Below are 22,628 nucleotides of genomic sequence, written 5' to 3' on the forward strand. Positions count from 1 at the left end.
AGGTTTTAATGGTGTTTTAATGGGGTACTACTATAATATATTTTGAGTCCAAGGAGGACGGCAGACTATAAATTAATGAATGAATAAATGAATAAATAAATAAATATTCTGTTGGAAGCTGCTAGGTTGCAATGATTCAGAGGAGTTCTGCTGTAGAGGAGAAATGTGCTTTGCTAATAAGCATTGCAAAAATAACATCAATGGTAATGGTATCATGATGGGGTGATAAAATTATGACAAAAATATAGGTAAACTTCTTTGGATAATACTTCCATATCTTACTAAGACTTTTGGGTTTTTTAAAATTATATCCCATACATATCAAGTTGTTCCTTTTAACTCTTTCCCAAATAAATCTGTTTATTTCAGCACTGTGTTCTGTTGCATAATTTCAGTATTCTCAAATGTTCTATAAAAATAGATAAGTGATCCAAAGCTACTGTGCTATGTTTGTCTTGGTTGGATATGAATAAAGAAAAAAAAATGCAATAACATCTTTCTATTTTCAGTTTGCTCTCCTGGATTTTATGGTCATCGTTGTAGCCAGGCATGCCCCCAGTGTGTGCACAGTAGTGGTCCATGCCATCATGTGACGGGACTGTGTGATTGCTTACCTGGTTTCACAGGAGCCCTCTGCAATGAAGGTACAGATCATACTGCAGCCTTAGTAGTAGTAGTGTCATAATTATTATCATTATTGTTATAATTCCGTTTATAAATCATACTGTCAGATGGTAGCTTGTAAAAACAGATCAGTTTTTTAAGAAGGTACAGATTTAAGAAACTGCAGTTTTTAAGAAGCTCAGATTTATTCTACAGGTATAATTTCCAAATTAACATGGTTTGATAAGTTATTCCTTTTGGATACTTGTGAAATGACAGTATGATGAGCTTGCTCTTTTCCATCACTCACATGCAAGGTTTTCTGTTCAATTTTTCTTGCTGAGCAGCCCCTATATCTATTTTCTTTTCACTTGTTTGTCTACGGCTGTCCCACCCAGTTGCTTTATTTTTTGGTCAGGGTTCAGATGTATAAGGTGAAGAGATAATAAAACTGAAGTAACTTTGTATTCACATAAACAACAGAAAATTTGTTGCCAACAAATAAGTGCTTCTGCTATTCAACTTTTGAAGAGAGACACTTTTTTTTTCAATATCTGCTCAATCACTCAAGCATAATTTTCTGAGTTACACTGATACGTGGAGTTTAGAAGGCAAGAACATACAAGCAATCTCCCCAAATCCTTCTTTATACACAGACTTGGGATCACTCCTCTTTTCTAAAAGCTGTTTCCCTTCTTAACTGCACATGATAACTTCTGTTACTAGAAACTGTTTCCCCTTTTTGGTGCAAATGAAGAACTTTCTTGATCCACTCACTCTCTTAGCCTTCTTCCCAGTCCACAGTCAGTGCTTAATTGTCTCTTTAACTGTTAACTAAATGTCCCCAATGACATTTCTTAACTCAGGGGTAGTCAACCTGTGGTCCTCCAGATGCCTTAACTGACTTTTTCAGCAGAATTGTGTTTGAACTGCATGTCACTCAAAGGTTCTCAGACTCTATTAGGCATGAACCCTTGACAATCCATCACAGTCATATTTAAGCTTCACAATGAAACATTTAAGAAGAATTTTGATTGAGCAGGAAGCATGTTTGTTACACATGAAATGAATCTTCCTTAAATGTATAGGTGCCCGAGCACTAAATAATAATATTTGATAGTATTTTGTCTGAATATGGATTTAAAAATAAAAGCTTGCTTTTAAAAGTTTAACATATATATTTGAGCCTTATACTCAACTACCAAAACAATGTTCTACTAGTCTATGAATGTGGTCCTATGGCTACCCTCTGAATCATTTTGTCGACCTGGGTAGAAGAGGGTACAGCAAAATAATGGAAAATGATATCACTTCAGAGAAATTCTCTCTCAAAATCCGCAGCCGACGGCAGTGGAACCATGGCACTAGCTGCATCCACGCCACCTCCAGATCATTGTGGGCTTGCGTGCATGCGCACACACGTGCCACCGCTACTGTAGTTGGGGTCACAGCGTTACGGTGGGTGAGAACCGCTAGTCTAGAGGAAAGGAAGCTAGAAAAAAGCCAACTGGGAACAGGGAAAGAAACTATCCTTCTGCCTATCACCTGTAATCATTACCATTTTTCCATCAGTGAGAGAGTATTCTCAAATGTTATAATGTTTTAAGGGAAACAAATATGAAACAAAACTGAGCAAGTTCTAAGAATGCAAAAATGCAAAACTGATGAATCCAACATTTGATTTTTGCAGTCTGTCCCAGTGGCAGATTTGGGAAGAACTGTGCAGGAATTTGCACATGCACCAACAATGGAACTTGTAATCCAATTGATCGGTCATGTCAATGTTACCCTGGATGGATTGGCAGTGACTGTTCTCAGCGTAAGTACTTGAATTTTCTTGGTTCAGATTTCTTGATAATTAATCATAGTTTAATTTTCTTTATTCTTCACCCTAGACAGTGAAGATATACTCCATAGCTAAGTGAAAAACTATAATGGCTTTATACTGCTCAGGGAGGTTTACATAAAACAGGGAACAATACAGGTAACTCAGTAGTTGTAACAATATTACAGTAGTAACAATCCTTATCCATGGTTGCTCTATATATTTATGAAGCAGCCTTGGTGATGGAACGGTCTGGATGCCCGAGTTGGAAATAGAGCCAATCATGCTAGCTGCACCCTGATTGGCCCTGCCCCTACAGCTCCCACCCTCATTCACCGAGCCCTCACCCCTCACCGCACAGATGTGCCTGGCTGCTACAGCTGACACGTCTGTGAGTCTCCGCACTTCAGGGCCCCAGGTAAGAGTCCGCCGGGGGGGAGGGGGGGAGAGACTGTTTCTCCGTGGGCCGGCAAGCACACGGCTTCCACCTGGGCTGCGCTGTTGCGGGGGTGAGGGGGAGATGATGGCTTCCCCCCAGGCCGCGAAGCACACCTGCAGCCTCTCAGAGGCCATGGTGACATGGGGGGGGCAGAGGGGTTGAGCCTTGCCACCTTGTGGTGGCGGGGGGGTGACCCTCTCAAAGCGTATTCTAAGGGTGAATAAAACTTGTTGCTATGGAACTCCTTGTAATGTGGCACATTGGTTCACGTAATCCATGCAGGTTAACTGGCTGAATCTTAGTTCTGGGCAACAGATGGATTATTCAGAAACCTTTAAATGCAAAGGTTTTCATAAACTATATTCCTATTACTAGCTTTGTTTCATTTTAAAAATTATAGATGCTTATGTATGATTGCAGTAGTGCTGGGTTTCCATACTGTATATTAGGTCTGTGTTTTAAAAGGTCTCATATGGCCTACAATTAAAACATATTTTAAAAAAAGACAAGTAGTGATTGATTGGTTAAAATGGCTTTTATAGATTATATAAATTTTTAAAATTTATAAATTAACATTTTTTCTTTGTACCTTTAGAATTATTAATTTAAATGTTTAGGATTTTTAAAATTTGAATTTTAGGATTAGCTTGAAACTCGCCTGTCTTGCTTTGCTTCTGAAGCCCCTGTTCATTCCTTATTAGATAATTATTCTTCTTTGGTTCAACTTGAGATGGGGCAATAAGAAAAAGAGCGGAAGAGTGGAAAGAGGAGAAGTCTATTAAGGCTGACCTTCAGACCAGGAAAAGGAATTTACTAGACTTGTATAAAGGCTTTCAGTTCTTGTGACACCATCATTTAAAGTTACTTCTGTGTGACTCTCATGAAATCTCTTAAAGAATTTTGTGTATGTGAATTGACAGTCCCTGTTTTGTCTAGATCACTAGCATTTCCCATTTTTTGTGTAATAAATATGCAATTTAATTTTTAATTATCTTTTTACTTGCATTTCTTCAAGATGTTGTATTTTAAGTAGTTTTGGAAATTGGCTGATAAAACTTTAGCTGCTCAATTGCTGAGATAACACATGCAACCTATATTTTCTCTAATTTCCCTGTTTTGCAGTGGCCTTCAGTTCTGTACCATCAATACAGCAGTGTCTGGTTGCTTTGCTGTTCTATAAATCATGAATTATTACATGGAAAATGTTATTGACCAGTACATTGATGAAAACAAAGATGAGTCCTTAGGCTATATCAGTATTCCTAACCTCATAATTAAGTTCTATTGAAGGCCTTTTGCACAGTAAAAATGTGCCACTGACTCCTTGATTTCCCTGGCAGGAGGTGGTCCCAGTAGACCATATGAGCTGACTATAGTCCATATTCTGTGAGAATTAAATGGGAGTTTCTGTGTCTTTTCATTATACATCAGGAAAAGTAGATTCCCAAGTTGTCCAATAAGGAATATCTTTGGACAGCTTTTCCTGAATAAGCTGGGAATCCTCTGTTGTAGAACCTGTAATCTATAGTGCCCTCATGTTCACTCTGCAGTAGTCCATCAGCATCTCTCACATGGCTAGAATATGGCCTTTGTTTACCATCACATGGTGTGTCATATGAATAATTAGAGGAGCAATATAATTGAAGTTCTGCATTCTCACAAACTTCCTGTGTGGTGGTGGTGTTTACTCTTACACTAGTAGGAAAGTATAATTAATGGAATATGGGAACCCACCATTGTGATTCATTTGTTCACTGTACATGAACATATTTAATGCTTGATTCTCAGTATTCCATGTGAAATATAATCATCCATATGAAATATATTCATCCATTCCTTGGAACTAGTAAAACACGGTGACAGTGTGTTGTGGTTAGAATGCTTGACTAGGTTTTGGGAGATCTGGTCTCAAATTCCCACAATTCTTTGAAGCTTTTTGGGTGACCTTGGGCCAGTTACTCTCTCCCATCAGAATCTATATACCTTACAGAATTGCTGTGAGGACAAAATTGGGAAGAGAGAACCATATACAGGCCCTGAGTGTCTTTGATTATGAGTGAGATGAAAATACACCAAAAAGGATATTTTGAAAGGGTGTGCTGTGTTCGTTTTCTGTGTCTGTAAGTCAGATGCAAAACTTTCAACAGCTACTACACATACAAGGAACAAGGGATCCACAGAAGTTATTTCAAAATCATGTGTAGATTCTCTGAGGTCAATGCTGAGCCAGACACAGTGCTGTGACCATGGCATTTCAAATACCCCCTCCACGAAAAAAAACTCCGACAACCCTGGAATTTCTCAGTATTTTACTAGCACGAGCTGTTTTCAAAATTTGTACATGTAGGCTGCAACTGTACAAACATTTTCCTGGGAGAATACCCAATTGATTAAAATGAGAATTTCAATTACACCTGTTTAGAATTGATCACATCATTTCATACCTTAATGAGTAAATCATAGCATGAATACAGTTTGCATGCATGGAAAATTGAGAAAATGTTGTTTTAAAATTGCAGCCATTTACAGCAGCAGAGACAAAGTGGCATATAGCCAGTAATTAAACAGTATGTTTAAAATTTCCTTGCTGTAAGTAGCAGAATCCACCATGGCAGTTGTTGATTTATTTATTTAGATAGTATGTATGCCACCTCTCCAGAACCTGCTTCAGACTACTAACAGCTGAAACAAACAAATATCTACAAGCAACTAAAAACAAGACAAGACCATAAAAACAAGTCAATAAAAACATGCCAGGTCACAAAGAGAGCAGTCCAAAATTATACTGATAAAATAGTCCTTAGGCTGTAAACATATCACAAAACAGATAAAAAGGGATAAAACCTCTTAATTAAAAGACTGAATGAAGAGAAATGTTTTCCCCTGGTACCTGAAGGAATGTAAAGTGAACCTCAAGGGTGTAGTGCTACAGCCAAAAAAACCTGTCTCTGCTTGCCATAGGGGCACAAAGAGCACAGTTCAAGAATACAGCACAGTTCAAGAATACAGTCTTAACTTCTGGGCTAGATTTAATGTTGTCAAACTGTAATAATTGTACTTTAAAAATAACCAATGAATATTATTTACGTGTCACACATATGTTTGAGTTATAGAGTTCTACGAAGTTGTATCAAATGTAACTATCTGGTTTGCTTGAATTGTTTTAGCTTGTCCTCCTTCCCACTGGGGCCCCAACTGTATCCATACCTGCAATTGCCACAATGGAGCTCGGTGTAGTGCCTATGATGGAGAATGCAAATGTACACCAGGATGGACTGGTCTCTACTGTACTCAGAGTGAGTTCTCCCTAATATATACCTGTACAGCTGTGCACTCAAAATGTTTAGTAGAATAAAACTTGTAATAGTGGATCTGCTGCTGATAGTCACAAAAGAAAAAGTATTTAATATGTTCACCATTTGGTAATAGAAGCAGGATAGGCTCTGTCCCAATATCTCCATGGTTGTAAGATGCACATTGGTATGCCTCCTTACGGGAGACCCCTCCCACGTTTTCCCTGTGCCTCCTGGTGGCTTTTTGCTTCCCAACAAGGCTGCAAGGGAAAACCAGTCAAACATCTCCCCCACTCCTTGGCTTGTCAATCACAGCAAGCCACCAATCACTACACAGCAGTTCTCTCATGGACAGAAACTTTCTTCCTCCCCAACCCCTGAAATTAATCATTTTTAAAAAGGCACTTCTGCATTGCTATGTAGTAATGCCACAACACAGAAGCATTTTCAATAAAAAAATTAGCACGTCCACATTGCTATAGAGAAATGCCAGAACAATACAGCATCCCCCCCCCTTTTTTTTTTTTGGAATTCATGGTGATTCAGATGCTATTTATGTCTGGGTAGATTTGTGAAAGGCTGGAAATTGTAACTGGACCCCAAAAAGTGATTTCATGTAAACAGTGGGTTTACAAACAAAGTGCACAAATGCCTGGCTGATCAGGAGAGGGCTGTTTCATCACGCACCCTTCTCTCTTTTTCTGTTCATTCCCCGCCTCCAGAAAACACAAATGGGCCTGTGTTTTTCCTGGCTGATTCCAGAAAGACTGTGGAGACTTTACAGAAGATTTTATTTTACGTTTGATAAAGTAGCTTTGCAGTCCCACAACAACACAGTCCATACCATTTAAAAAAAATTATAGAGCAGGAAATGGAGAGGGGAGGGCGGATGCGAGGGTGGAACAATGCTACAGAGACTATCACACCTTCCCCCCTCCCTACAGGCTTGCCCCTGGTTGCTCCCTGATGTGAAGCATGAGAGGAGCTGGCAAATCCAATTTTGGAAATTTCCCTCATCCCAAGGCAAATCTGGCCAAAACTCAAGCGAGCCCCTGGACAGCCTTGGGATGCCGATGTTGTCATGTGGTGGGGGCTCTAAAACTCACCAGCAATCAGAGGCTGTCCAAATTCCTCATGTGTAAATGGTTTGAGTGTGGGTGTGAACATTTCACAGTTCTTGTGAAGACATAAAAAGAGGGGGAAGTTCCAGATCAATCATCACATTGGATCCAATGCCTATGGTACAGCCACACTAGAGAAGCTTTCAGATGTCAGTGGCTTTCTGCAGAAATTATAACATTAGAAAGCTGATCACATGGATCATGCCAGTTGTATGAAAAATGTTTTTCCATGATCAGTAGGAATGGGTAGTGCTGGCATATAAATCAAAATTGATGTATAATCTACACAATAAACAACTCCTGTTAAAATGTGCTATCTTAGAAGAAAAGCACATTAGAGTGTATAGGAAGCTCTGGATCTAGTGGGGTTGGAGCTATTGAATTCTGAACAAAAAGACAACTTTAGAAGCACAAGATTTAGAAGCACTATGCTTTAAATTTTAACTCTTTGTGCACTATGCAAATATTCTTAAATTATAACAGTTAAATAACTACTTAAAATCCCATTCTTAACTTTAAATGTTTTCAGTGATGTCTTTAAGAAAATAGCTAAAGTAGTGAAGGCTGTAATGGACTAATAAACACTGGCAACCTCATTCTGTTGATAAATGTCACAATGACTGATGTGTTCTTTAGCACACCTACTGAATTAATTAATTAATTAACTGATCATTATATATCCTTGGGACCATTTCCTTGTAGTCAACATTGTACATTAGCCATTTTGAATACAGAAACAGTACTACTACAATTTTTCCATAAGATTGCTATGGCCGGACTAAAAACAAAAACCCAGACTTTCTATTTTCAACCCTCTAATGCCAGGAATTGGGCCTTGTCTTAGAGGGCTGTTTTGTTCTGGTCAACCACCAGCTCTCTAGGTTCTTTGCTTTCCTTATTCTAAATAATTATCTCTTTAAATATAATAAGTCTCTTTTTTCCACCCAGAATGAAATGGGATCTTTGTTGTGGGGCTAGATTGCAGTGCATTATTTTACTGTTTTATGCTTCTGGATCTTGTGCAGAGAATATTCATCCAAAGATCCATTCATTATTAACAAGCCTCCCCGTCTTCAATAGAGAGTAGTACCTCAACTTTTCCTGCTTGAAAAAAGTATTTAAATTTCACTACTTGAATTAGTTATGTAACCCATCCTCTGTTAAAATAATTCAGTCCCTAACTTCCCATATAGTTTCCTTCAAATATTATTGGCTTTTATATTGAATATCTAATTAAATAATTTAATTATTATGTTGGTGATATGGCTATGATCATCACTTTATTGAAAACAACAATTTTTGAAATAGATTTTTTTATTCTTTCTACTGCAGGATGTCCTTTGGGGTTTTATGGAAAGGACTGTGCATTAATCTGCCAGTGCCAAAATGGAGCTGACTGTGATCACATTTCAGGGCAGTGTACATGTCGCACAGGATTCATGGGAAAACACTGTGAACAAAGTAAGCTAAAAGATTGTGCACACAGAAGAAGAAATACACAAGTTCATCAGATCTTTCTAGCCTGGGACAGCTGTGTCCCTATAGTTTAGGCCCTAAATATTCTTTTTTAGATTTTCCCGCTTTCCAGACTCACAGGACCCATGGTGGCCTGTCTGTGCCCAAAATACAAACAGTTGCTGTTTGTAGCCCAGGTGGGACACACCCACACAACTCCACCCCAACTTCAGCCTGCAAGCCTCTACCATTGTCCTTACTATTGCTGCTCATCTCTAGATTATACTGATCAGCTCTGCAGGCAAAAATGGCTACTTTGGAGGGTGGATTCTGAGGCATTGTACCATTTGAAGGCCCTCCTCCAAACCTCCAGGAATATTTCCAACTCAGGGGTAACCAACCTCCATATGGGGCCTGGAGAGCTCCTGGAATTACCGCTCATCTCCAGATTATAAAGATCAGCTCCCCAGGCAGAAATGGCTGTTTTGGAGGGTAGACAGGGTTGTTGTTCAGCAGAAATGTTTAAGGCCTCCAACGCAGGCTGTTGTGGAGATGAAACACTTGAAGCCTACTGCACAGGGTTGTTGTGCAGATGAAATAGAAGGCAAAAGAACCCCGCAACAGCACCCAGTTTCATCTGTACAATAATCTTGCACAGTAGGTCTCAAATGTTCAGAGAGTGCTGAAGAAGAGACATGCGTGATTTGGAATGCACATTCTAGACTCCCCTGCATTGCTCTTGGAAATGCCTCCCCTCATCAGGGGCTGTTAGAGGCTTCCTTTACATCAGGCCTGAAGGGAGGAGGGGAGTACGGAATATTGAGCAAGGGGGAGGGAAAATTTCAGAAATACGAGTCTTTGGAACCTTCAGCATGTTTTCTGAAGTATGAATCACTCTATGTATATGATTTTAAACATACCCATTTGGGGTTAATGTTCTTTGGGCCTGGCAAAATGAAACATTACCATCTGCTGCTGATATTATTATTATTGTTGTTGTTGTTGTTGTTGTATTTATACCCCGCCTCCCCCCCCCCCGAAGGCTCGAGGCGGCTTACATAACCCCATCCCCTAAAAACCATAAAATAACAATAAGTTCCAATAAATTTACAATAGTGGCAACAATGATGGCTTAATCTTACTCATTTAGTCTCTGCATCCTCAACTACAGGAGGGGGGGGGTGACACTCTCTACCGCCAGTTTGTGAGGGGGGGGGGCTGATCTTCTTACCACCCGGCCTCAACTATAAGCCTGGCAGAAGAGCTCCGTCTTACAGGCCCTGCAGAATGCTGGTAATTCCCGCAGGGCCCTCAGCTCTTCTGGGAGCTCATAAACAGAATCTGCAAAGTTTCCAGTTGTGATGTATATAAGAAGATTCAACAGAGTCAAATTTTAAGAAATTTGTGTCCTATACATGTCAGGATTTCAAAGAACTGTATCTCAGATTTATATATATATTTAAAATGGCTATTTAAGGCATATATTTATCTTAAATCTTATTCAAATCTTATTCATGTTAAAATGATGTCTGTGTGCTTAGATCTGGAAAATTATAGATAATTTAGAGTTTTCATTGTGCATAATTTCAAATTTCTCTGAATACTGAGTGTTTTCTGACAATTTTGTAGTTCCAGGTCCACACAGAGTTGTTTTATTAGATCATAGTTACTGTCCATTATACAGAGAAATTTCAGTTTCCCAAGTCTATTTTGCTTGGAAGGCAAAAAAGACATTTGTTGCATATTATTTTGCACAGAGTGCCCTCCAGGGACGTATGGCTATGGCTGCCGACAAATATGTGATTGTCTGAACAACTCAACTTGTGACTACATCACAGGGACCTGTTACTGCAGTCCTGGATGGAAAGGAGCAAGATGTGACCAAGGTAGTATTTTCAGAACACAGCAAACTAAAAATGAACTTCCAGTTGTTGATATGTGGAAAGGTATACAGCAAGCATTTTGAAAAAGATGGAACTAAAACCTATGCCTATTTTTAGCTATTCCAAATCTGGCATACAAATAAAGAAAGAAATACTTTCAGGATTTCACTTCACTGTGATTTTGTATCATACTAACAACATCATTACAGTTCAATATTAAGCAGAACTGCTAGTGGATGAAAATCTCATCAAGTTGCAGCCAGTAGGGTTTTCAAGGCAAGAGAAATACAGAAGCTTGGCAACCCTAGTTTCCTTGGCAGTGTTAACCATCTAAGTGCTAATCAGAACTGACCCTACTTAGTTTTCAGGACCTGAGATCAGGGTACCTTGGTCCATCCACCCTGCTAAACCTATTGAAATCTAGTCTCCTTCATGACACAACTGAGAAAATATTCAGGGAGGCTCTGATGTCTTCCAGGTAACAGTATGAGAAATAACTCCTTCTGGAGTTTTATGTATTTTCCCCAATTTTTCATATACTTTGTGGTGCTTCATTTTACATTATCTTTTACACTGTAGAATTCCTATTTCATTAAGGTATTTGAAATGTATCTCGATTGTATTTTATACTTTTGTCTAGACAAAATAATACCTTTAATAATATAATACAATATAATCCATTCTAAATGTTTAAAAGGCCACATTTAGATGAACAATGAATAAAGCTATATCTATAAAGAAAAACATGGCAGAGACTCACCTCTGACCGCCATTGACACCATGGAGGAGCAGGTGGCAGGAAGACACGTGCCCTGACAGTGCGCAGGATGGATGTGGCATTGACACATCACACGTGCAACATTCACAAGGGGGCATGGGCCCAGGGTGTTTTAAAAGGTGCCACACAGGAAGGGGTCCCACCTCCTGTATGGACAAATTGCAGTAATGCATATAGCATCTTGAATTATCTAGAGCAGTGGTCCCCAGCCTTTTTCAGACCAGGGACTGGGGGAGGGGGAGAGGGAGGCCCGGGGACCAGGGGAGAAGGAGGTGCGGATGCCTGCGGGAAGTGCGGGTGCAAACGCAAAGGGGGGAGGCACGGCCGCAAACACATAGATGTGGCAGCTATACGCTTGCGCATTTGCACCCGCTGGCGAGCTCTGCACTGCGAGGTGAGCAGCAGTCGTCAGTGGGCACAAACGTGCAGGTGCACAGCTGCCACGCCTGCGCATTTGTGCCTGCGCCTCCTCCCCCTCAGTGCGGTGCTCGCCAGTAGGCACAAATATGCAGGCACAGAGCTGCCGTGCCTGCGCATTTGCGCCCGCGCCTCCCCCTGTGGGCTGCGCCACGGGGGGGAGGCGCTCCCACTGGTGTGCCGGTGCCCGCGCCTCTCTCCCCCTCGCCGTGACCCGGTACCGGGCTACGGCGCGGGGATTGGGGAACACAGATCTAGATGATTAACTAAAACTTCTGGATTTGTTTAAAAGGGAGGTTGCTAATATACACAGCTGCAGAGAAAAATATGAAAATATTTTGGCATTTTTAAACAGAAAATGTTATCCCAATCCATATTTTCTGGGCTTTTTTTAAAGCATAACATTTTAAATTCTTGTACAGATTGTATGACTAAAAATAGCAACAGGAATACAACAAATAAGGACAAGCCTATCTGCCATACATCAAAGCATAGCACTTCAAACAAATGTATGTATAATCATGGGTTTGAGGGAGTATTCTTAAAGTATACCTTAAGTACACAACTTTCGTTTCAGGGAAGAAAGTGGATATAAATGTAAAACATATTAATTTATCCTAACTGGTTTTAAAACTAGCATTTCAGAGCTCCATAGCATCAGCCATCTGACATGTCTTCAGAAGCATTTTGACCATGCTTAAATTAACATATGTAGCTAAATTTTACACACCAAAAGCTGTGTCCGTCTTTTGTATTCCATTCCTTTAGTCATTCATGGCATATATATATATATCCCCACCCCATCCCATCTTTTCTTGTTTTCCAGCTGGAGTAATCATAGTAGGAAATTTGAACAGTTTAAGCCGCACTAGTGCTGCCATCCCTGCGGATTCTTACCAGATTGGAGCTATTGCTGGTATCATTATTCTTGTCTTGGTTGTCCTTTTCCTGCTAGCACTATTCATCATTTATAGACAAAAGCAGAAAGGAAAGGAAACAAATATGCCTGCAGTTTCTTATACACCTGCCATGCGAGTCATCAATGCAGACTACAACATTTCAGGTAGGAACTTTCTAGTGTGGATCATAATAGTGTATCTACTAAGCAAAAATATTAGAAAGGAACAAGGTTGGTTTCCTTATAGCATTCACTGCAGAGACCATGGTAACAGAAAACTTTTGCTCTCAGGACGTATAAAAATCTAGTTTAAGTCCCTTCCCACATGCTCCATTTCAGTCAACATTTCTCTATTCACCAAGTTCCTCTCTACTAATTATCAACATTAATTAAGTACCAAACAATACTTCCCATCAGGACAACACATAAAAAGACGTCCAGTGTCAGATCATGGGGAGCCAGCGGCAGAGTGGCAGGGCAGCCCCCGAGGCAGCATCCAGGGAGGAGGACGAGGAGGAGCCAAGGCCCAGTACCAACTGATCCACGGACTGTTACCGGTCCCCGGACGGGGGGTTGGGGACAGCTGCCCTAGAGCAGTGGTCCCCAATCTTTTTATCACCAGGTACCGGTCAATGCTTGACAATTTTACTGAGGCCCGGGGGGGGGTAGTCTTTTGTCGAGGGATTTTGCCGCCGCCTGGTCCCTGGACCAGGGGTTGGGAACAGCTGCCCTAGAGGGCAACTTGCCTGGTAATCCCTGGCCCAAAAGTGGCCCGACTGGCTCCGGCCCCAGTCTGGTGAAATGAGGTCCTCGATGACATCAAGGCCTTAACGGAACTAGCACAGTTCTGTAGGTCCCGCCAGGTCTATGGCTGAGGCCAGTTCAAATAAATAAATGTACGGACAATTAAAGCCACCCCTGCTGTAACCCAGTAGCTCATTGCCTGCCCCAATCATAAGAACTAATTTGGGAATCATCAACTATCTGGTAGATTAATCATCTAATCTATTTTAATTGTATTTATTTTAACATATTGTATTTTTAACACTGTTGTAAAGTGCCCCAAAATGGCTGTGCTGATAGGGGTGGTTTAGAAATGTAATAATAAATGAAAAAGTAAACTTATTTGCTTTTTTCCCCTCAAGCTTGGGTCTTTTTTTAATGCTGGGTTTTAATTTGTAACTTTTCATGTTATGTTCTATTACGTTCTGTAAACTACCTTGGGCAGGTTCTTCAGGAGAGGTGGTACAAAAACTAACTAAGTTAATAAACTATCTTTTGAAGAAGGTTAGGCTGAGAATATATGACTGGCTCAAAGTCACCCAGCAAGTTTCGATGTCAAGAGTGGAGACTTGAACTTTTCTGAAAGATTATCTTTAATACAAAGAAATGATGGGGAAGGAAAAATCTAAACATATCAAGAGGGAAGAAAGGAAGGATGTATTAAAGTTAACATGTAAAATGCTTGCTTTCATCATTTAGAGGAACAGGCCACATCAGACTATACAGATACATTAAAATGTGGGATTTTAACCTATGTTTCATTCTGGATGACCTCTTGTCTAGTCTTGAAGTCAGTGACAACGGTGGGTATGCCAGTCAGCTTAGATTCTGTCTATCTTAAAGAGCTTAGCTTGCCAAGCTCCCACTTCAGGGGCTCTCCATCAATCAGCTGGCTGGTGGGGGACTTGCTGGCAACAAAAGGAGACTGAGGCCTGCATCATCAGCTATGTGACGACCTCACTTCTAACACACTTTGAAAGTGACATCATCCCATCACTGGTGATACAGGGATGCTTTGGTATTTTTTAATGGGCAAAATCTCTATGGTAAAACACGTTCTATCATAGGCTTTTTGTTCAACTACTTGAGTACCCCTGCTTTGCCACCAACACCAGCCAAGGCCTCTTTTTGTTCCTGGTAAGCCCTCCCCACTCTGTGCTGGTCACTAGGGAATATGTGGCAGCACTACTGAGAGCGACCCATGGGAGCTGAGGCTGACAGTTAAATAGCTGTTTAGTTATAACTGTCTGGGGTAAGAAGCAGTAAACTTGAGCCAGCACGTAGCAGGACAGCAGCCTGCCACTAACTTCATGAAATACAATGTAACGAAGAATCCCTAATGCTTGAACAGAGTGATGGTTCAGAAATGCAAGTATTGAAAACCTGTGTAATCATCTACTTGATTGACTCCACTGCTGTGTGTGTTTCAGCTATAAATTATTTTTATATACCGCATTTGCTGGCGTATAAGACGACTGGGCGTATAAGACGACCCCCCAACATTTCCACTCAAAATATAGAGTGAGTTACATTACGTTACAGTACTATGGACCACTATGGGCAGCTATGTCTATCCCAACTGAAGTGCACCAGGCGTATAGGATGACCCCCCCCCCCCACTTGGAGGCATGTTTTTCAGGGGGGAAAAGTAGTCTTATACGCCAGCAAATACTGTATGTCCTTGGATATGATTAAATGCTGGCAGTGTGTGACTAAAGCAGTGGCTGAATCCCAACCCTAGTAGTTCTGTGCAGTGTTTGAGTGTAGGGTGACTGTTTAAAAGTATTGGACTATCCTGTTTGGTGGTGTTTCTATGAGAGAGGGAGGATCAAGTGTGTGAAAGGGACAGGGCTCTCTATTTTAAAAGAGGCGGTGAACTGTGACTGCCTGACTGACCTATAACCCTGAACCTCCAGGTTGTGCCGGGTGGTAAGGTCAATAATAGAGGGGAAAGGGTCACGATAGGCAATAATGCCATTGCTTTTACAGATTTCATTTGTAATTGTTTTCCAGAAACCATTCCTCACAATAATGGTGGAAATGCTAATAGCCACTACTTTTCTAACCCAAGCTATCATACTCTGACACAACGCTCAACAAATACCAATAACATGGACAGGATGACTCTGGCAAAGGTGAGAAGAGAGAAACTGCATGCCTTTTTGCTATTTTGTTATATTTTAAATTAGTCTACTTAGCATATTCAAATATTATTGACCAGCTACCACCTTCAGCTGTTCTTTATTTTGAACAGACAACCAACAACCAACTGTTCTTGAATCTTAAGAATGTGGATCAAGGGAAGCGAGGGCCTCTTGTGGACTACACAGGAACGCTGCCTGCTGACTGGAAACATGGAGGCTACCTCAATGAGCTTGGTATAGAAATATAATAACCATTCTCTGTAAGAGTTTAGAAGAATGAATATTCATGCTCTTAATGCTTTTTGCCCTACTGTGGACAATGTGTTCAGTTAAGGCATTTTACTATCAACTAAGATACAGTATGCTAAAATTTGTAGTAGTCAGTTAATATGCCAAATTGTTAAAATTGCTCTTCCAAGAACTTAATATTTTCTTCTCCACTGTTTTTATTTGTTTCTCTACATATAAACAGGGGCATTTGGAATTGATGCAACTATAGGAAAATCTCTGAAAGGTAAGTTTGTATGTTCCCACAGATGTAAATGCAGGGGCTCAATGAATGATCTCAAACCTTCTGGTGCTAAACTGTCACTAAAGTCAAGCTGTTATGGATTTGCACAGTCCCCTGCATGGAACGCCATTGGGAGCCCTGCCTAAGAGTTTCCATCTTAACCCCGCCTGCGGCGCCGCGGGCGCGCGGACTAAATAAAGCCGTAAGGGCTTGGGGGGAGGAGTTAGGGCGGGCTCTGTCTGAATGAGGAAGGGTGCCGATTGGCCCCTTCCTCCGGACAGACCATCGGCAAAGCGCCTGCCGATTGGCCTATCCGATTGCTGCCCCGCCGCCGAGGGAGCAACTGCGAGCCACGTGCAGCGTGGCTCGCAGTTGCTCCCTGGCCGGTGGCCTGAGGCGTCGGGAGGTGCAAAGCGCCTCCGACACGTCAGGTCGCCAGCATGCGGGACATGGTGGCCTGCCGACTCACCGGCCGCGCGCTGCTCTGCTAGCGCCCGCTGTATTGTATGTACAGCGGGCTTGCTTACTAGTAAGCATAATAAATAACAACTTATACTAAACATATCAAATTAAACTGAGCTGGAAAAATACCTTATTGATATTTATTTTTTAAGCCAGTTACAGATCAGATAATACAGATAGGCTACCAATACAGCTGAGCCCAAATAAAAGCCATTCTCCCCCCTTTATTCAGGGATCATTAGTTATAGCTGGGGCCGATGGAGCTGAGAGGTCTCTGCTGCCTCAATTAGGGTTGACTCGGCTGGAGCAAAGATGCTGAAATCTCCTATATAGGACTGCATGTGGTGGGGAGAGACTTCCCCTTCTCACAGATCCTGGAGCCAGCTTCTCCTGCAGTGCGGTTTAAATCATGCCGCAGGACAAGCTAAGCCAGCTCCAGGGTCAGGCTGGCTTTTAATATTGGCAGTTTTCTTCTCAGGTCTATTGGGCCTGATAAAATGAGGAATTTCTGAAAAATCTCAGATCCAATACAAAACCAGTATTGGGATCTGGGATTTTTTGGAAAAAACAAAACATTTTTGGATCAAATAGGTTCAATCTGAAAAATCCCACTTTTTCACACCCATGTCTTCTCCTAAGAATGTTTGCTTTTGTTACATTATACTGAAGGCAAAAATAGCCCCCTCCCCTTTTTCTGTACTCATCAACCATCCTAAAGGCACCATCCTAAATTCTGCCTTGGAGTGGCTTAGGATGGCAAATAAACCCCTCTGTGGCATATCTTGAAGAAATGCCAGTGCCAAGCTACACCATGGACTCTAGTACACTCGCTATGATCTCTGCACCTTGATGTGTTGTCTTTTGTTTACTTTTATCTCCACTGCTGAATCAACTTACTAGCATTGCTGGCACCTAGCCAGTATTGGAGAAAGTGGACAGAGACAACTTTTCTGTTTTCCCAAATACTGAGCTTGGTGTAGTTATTAAGAATGGTGGCCTCTAATCTGGAGAACTGGGTTTGATTCTTTGATGGGGCCAGCTGGGTGACCTTGGGCTAGTCACAGTTCCTTCAAGGTCTCTCAGCCCCACCTAGCTTACAGGTAGTTTGTTGTGGGAAGGGAAAGGATAGGTGATTATAAGCCACTTTGAAACTCCCTTGGGTAGTAAAAAATGGGGTTCAAAAATATAGCTTTTCTCTCTTCTGATGGGCAGTAGATTCAGGAAGGACAAAAGGAAATACTTATTTTAATCAATGAATGATTACAATGTGGAATTCAGTTTCAGAGAAAGTAGTGATGACCCCAAGCATCAATGGCTTTAAAAGAAAGTTAGACAGATTTATGGACAGACGTATCAGTGGCTACTAACTGAAAGAAAGCTTTAAGAGTCAGTACGCTTATGAATACCAATGCTATGGAGGTAACATCAGTGGAAAGCCTCAGTTTCTATGCTTTGTTTGCCAACCACAGTAATGGCTGGCCGTTATGTGAGACAGAATGGCGGACTAGATGGATTGTTGGCTTGATCCAGTTGGGTTCTTTTGTTCTTTGTGGTAGTGTGCCATCATCAGAGTATGTGAATGATTATTCCTGGAATCCTTACATATAAAGATCTAATTTAGTACCTCTATTTGCTGGCAAAAGGTTCTGGAATAATAGAATGATAATTTCACTTTAATAAAAATTATTCAGTGTCTACAGGTACTCCATCATTAACATTTGTGTGTGTATTTTTAGATCTGGTGAAGAATTCTGAATATAACTTAAGTAACTGCTCCTTAAGCAGCTCTGAAAATCCATATGCCACTATTAAAGATCCCCCAGCACTTACATCAAAAAATTCAGAATGTGGATACGTTGAAATGAAATCACCAGCACGCAGGGACTCTGCCTATGCAGAAATTAGTAACTCTGCTTCAGCTAACAAGAATGTATATGAAATTGGTAAGTCCAAATGGAGCATTTTACTGTGGGTGAGTAACCTTGGTCCCAGTCTCTAAGACTGCAGCTAGAGATTTTATTTTGTGGTCATTTCAGCTGTTCATATACCTCTTTTACAACACGAATAGATGCACAAAAATGATTGCTGACATGAAAACAAAACAATAACTTAGGCTGCATTAGGTTAGTTAAACAAGTAGAGACACTTAATTATGTCTAGTCATGAGGGAGCGGTATAGAGGTCTCAAAATAAATATAAATAAAATGTCAGATTAATTATATTTTGCATCTTTTGATATATCCTCACTTCACATTTCTCTGAAAAGCTGTTTCCAATCTGCAATTGCTCCTCTGTGTTCCCCCCGCCTCCCTGAAAATGAGGAAAGTATTTAGGGAAGGATCCTCTTTTTAAGAATTACTGTTACCTTATTCTTATCCTTAAATAACAGTGAAGAAATCAATAAATAAGTATCTAGTATGGCAGCACGACTAATCTACAAAGTATAGATAAAATTTAGTGAAAAGCTTAATAAACTCTTATTTGTGATCAATTGTCACCATCCCCTATCAACAAACATGCAATTTCACTGTAGTAGAAGCAGGTCTTGCATCTCTGCTTGTTTATGCATATGGGTGGGTCTGTGAGCATATCTATATACATAAACAGAATAAGAGATTTGTTTTAGTGGTTCAACAGTTTATTTAATACCACAGAAAGAACTATTGGGAGGGATAAGTTTTTTTACCATACCAAGATTAGACTGTTGATTGTTACTAAATGCTGTGATTCTTTCCCATTTATCAATATCAGAACACTAATGTTTGTTTGTTTTTTCCACTGTAGAACCTACAGTTAGCATTGTCCAAGGAGCATTTAATAACAACAGACCTTTCAGCCAAGATCTTTACGATCTACCAAAAAACAGCCACATTCCCTCTCATTATGACCTGCTGCCTGTTCGGGATAGTCCTGTGTCTTCGGAGAAAGATGACAGCAGCGAAGGACAGTGAGGATTTTAGAGCACAGTGGAACTCTTACAGAGAATGGGGACCTAGATATACTCTTTCCTCTCTTTTGCCATTTGCATTCAGTAGACATTTTACTGTATATTAACCAGGAGTGTCAAACTAAGGCTTGCATATACACATGGCAAATGGAAAGATGCCAAGCTGGGAAGACTCTGTCAGATTGTTACACTGCAATTGCCTTTTTAAAGAGAGAAACAAATGCCAGACATGTACATTGCAATGTACTGGTTCAAAAGTAAGAGCTTGCAGAACAGTTGTAGTGCCTGCATTGCTGTGCCTCACGGAGGATGGCTGGTTCTTTCGGTAGCTTGACTTGCATAGTTGACATGCAGCCAAGTCTATACAATCTACCAAATATTCAGTTAACCAAGTCACCTGACTTACAAGGTATTTCAGAAAAAGGAAGAAACTAATTTGTTATCATTTTTTCTCATTTTATTATATATTCCCAGAGGATTAATGTTGTCCATGACATAAAGGCTATTCAGTGTGTTAGAGGATAACTGAGCACAGTTCAGGAAAAAAATGGTTAAAGCCAAGATGTTAACTTCATTGCGGGTAATGGAGTTGTACAGTTGGCATTGTTTAGAATGCAAGGGAAACCATGAATGAGCATACCTAAAGAGCTGTGATGCTTGCCAAATTATTGGCACTTTTGAGTCTCAACAGTACTGGGTGCCATTTCTGCTGTTCACATGTAATAATTCATAACATATCAGAAATTGTTTTAGAAATGTCAGTATAACTGATTTTTTGTCACAATGGACGGAATAAGGATGTTAAACAGTACAAAATGTAGCATATGCTGTACATTTGAAATGTAAGAAATGGGTTTATAAACAAGTAGCGCTATTATTGTAACATGGAATACGAGTAGTACAATGCTTAATTATTTGCCTGAAATCAACTGAGCAGTCTCAGTGAATTAATTTCTACAAAGGCAACTTTTCTTTTTATAATTGATTTAGAGAAAATATGCTTAAGCTGGTCTTTCGCATTGCTAATAACCTGGCACATTTACTCTAGGTTTCATTAACTTGTATATGTTTTTAAATGATGTCGCTATGTTTTCTAGTGTTTCCGGATAACCGTGCCAAAACATTATATTTTATGCTCCCATGTATGTTTGTGAACACTCTTCCTGACATTTTACCTAGTTAAATAGCATTGCTTTTTATAAAATAGTTTAAGACATGTCAGTTGCCAAATCAGAGATAGGTTAGAGAGGTCATCAATGGCTAAATTATTGGATTCAGCAAAAGAAAAAAAATGACTGAAATACATGTGAGGATAATGTTTATAGGAAAAAGGACTATTCAATAGAAATCTCATTGTTTCCATCTTGAGTTTCAACCAGTTCCTTTGGCTGTAGAGTTGCCATCCATTCCAAAGACATTTACTGTCTGTTCTAAAAGGACAATTTATAGTTAAATACTTATAATAAAGTAAATTGTCATAGAAGTCATGTCTTAATGTAGAGTTGTTCTGCAAGATTGGACTTCCCATTACTAGTTTATTCTTAGCTCTGATAGACGATTCCTCAAAGTATGAAGTGAGTGTGTTAATGTTCTGTTTAGTTTTCAACTTTCCATTTCATCTCCATGTTACCTGTAAACCCTAAAGCTGATAAGAGAGGATGGCTAAGGTGATAACTGTTGAATACGTGAGCAAAATGTTCCACTCATACTTATCCTGTGTACATATAAAGTCTTCTATTTTTAGTATCACAACTCTCATATGATAGCTGATGTGCAGTTTCCAGTAAAACTTTTAAATTCAAAGAAATACTGTGGCGGCAATCCAACAAAAATGGACTTGAAAACAGCTGCTATTATTAGTGGAAAGGCCATACTTTTTTGGATACTCAAGGTAGACTGACCTATGTTTTACATTGCCTTACTCTGTGTCACTGGAAGCATTCCCCATCAAAACTGTTTGCCATAGCTTGACTAAGCCATTGGCAGCCTGTATCTTTACCTACCAAAATGTGTGCTTGGAACATGCATCCTAGACATTGAGTTTCAGAAGTTAAGCAGCACAGATATCCTACCGTAGGATGGATATGATATGGTGTTTAGAATTTTAGTTTGACACTGTTTTGTACTGTGTTATACAAACTCACAAATAAAAGCCTATCTTTTTTGAAATTGTGATTACAAGTATAATTTCCAACATTTTTAAGATACAAATTCTTGAAGAGTCTCCAATCCCCAAGTCTGGATATATACAGCTCACTCCAATCCCTGCCATACAAAGAAAGGGAAATGTACGTCATAGACAACTTATGTTAGGCCGCCCTCTCAATTTACAGATATGATGACTGCCCCAGGATCCCAGGAGAAAGAGCTATCTGCTTAACTACACATTTCCAATCTAAGAAGTGACAGGGTGAGACAATCATGCTGCCCCACTGACTGAACTATAGAAGAAAAAAGTCTCAAACTGGCGATGACAAAATGACTTAATGTTCAAAATATCACAATGTTCAAGACAATTTCAAAATGGATTCCCAGGTATATTCAGTTTTCGCTTCCTTCATCAGTGAATTCTCAATATTATAATCTCAATCTTCTCTAATGTTTATAATTTCTTAGGTATAATTCAAACCCAAACTGGTCGCATAAATTCAAATTTGTAGGGTTCCAGACTAGGATCGCTCTGGGAACCTCTTCTAGGAACCCCTCTGCTTCCCCCCAAGCATTTGGCTATTTGCTCCTCTGAGTCAACACTAGCTTCACTGCCCTCAAGAACTCCTGTGAAACCTTTATCCTCTACCTGTTTATCCTTAGCCTGCTCTTAACTGAAGCAAGACACATCCACTTCTTCACTATGAAGATCCACAGCCTCCTGCTGCACCTGGCTGAAACTGCATCCTTACCCCTCTTCAGTGACCTCCTCCCTCAGGGTTTGAGATGGGCTAACCCTCCCCCTCCTAAGTTAACTTTTCTTCCTCAGTTCTGAGCTACTTCTTCCCACCATGGCTACTTCCTCCCACCAGAGCTATTGCCATATCTTAATCCCTGCAGACGCCAGGGTTTCCCTCACGT

General features: G+C 40.3%; 1 protein-coding gene across 2 annotated transcripts in view; it reads left to right on the forward strand.

Moving 5' to 3' along the window:
• MEGF10 (multiple EGF like domains 10) overlaps window positions 1-21,728 on the forward strand; it is a 115,889-nt gene extending 94,161 nt beyond the window's left edge. For both annotated transcript variants that reach the window (XM_077344457.1, XM_077344456.1), the window contains 11 exons: window positions 510-644; window positions 2,294-2,422; window positions 6,035-6,163; window positions 8,614-8,742; window positions 10,494-10,622; window positions 12,641-12,877; window positions 15,509-15,630; window positions 15,750-15,873; window positions 16,112-16,153; window positions 18,349-18,555; window positions 19,397-21,728. In XM_077344457.1, coding sequence (XP_077200572.1) covers window positions 510-644; window positions 2,294-2,422; window positions 6,035-6,163; window positions 8,614-8,742; window positions 10,494-10,622; window positions 12,641-12,877; window positions 15,509-15,630; window positions 15,750-15,873; window positions 16,112-16,153; window positions 18,349-18,555; window positions 19,397-19,563 — 1,550 coding nt within the window. In that variant the 3' untranslated portion in view covers window positions 19,564-21,728. The remainder of the gene's footprint in view (window positions 1-509; window positions 645-2,293; window positions 2,423-6,034; window positions 6,164-8,613; window positions 8,743-10,493; window positions 10,623-12,640; window positions 12,878-15,508; window positions 15,631-15,749; window positions 15,874-16,111; window positions 16,154-18,348; window positions 18,556-19,396) is intronic.
• The last annotated feature ends 900 nt before the right edge of the window (window positions 21,729-22,628 follow it).

This window comes from Paroedura picta, chromosome 7 (genome assembly GCF_049243985.1).
Source record: "Paroedura picta isolate Pp20150507F chromosome 7, Ppicta_v3.0, whole genome shotgun sequence".
Lineage (NCBI taxonomy): Eukaryota > Metazoa > Chordata > Lepidosauria > Squamata > Gekkonidae > Paroedura > Paroedura picta.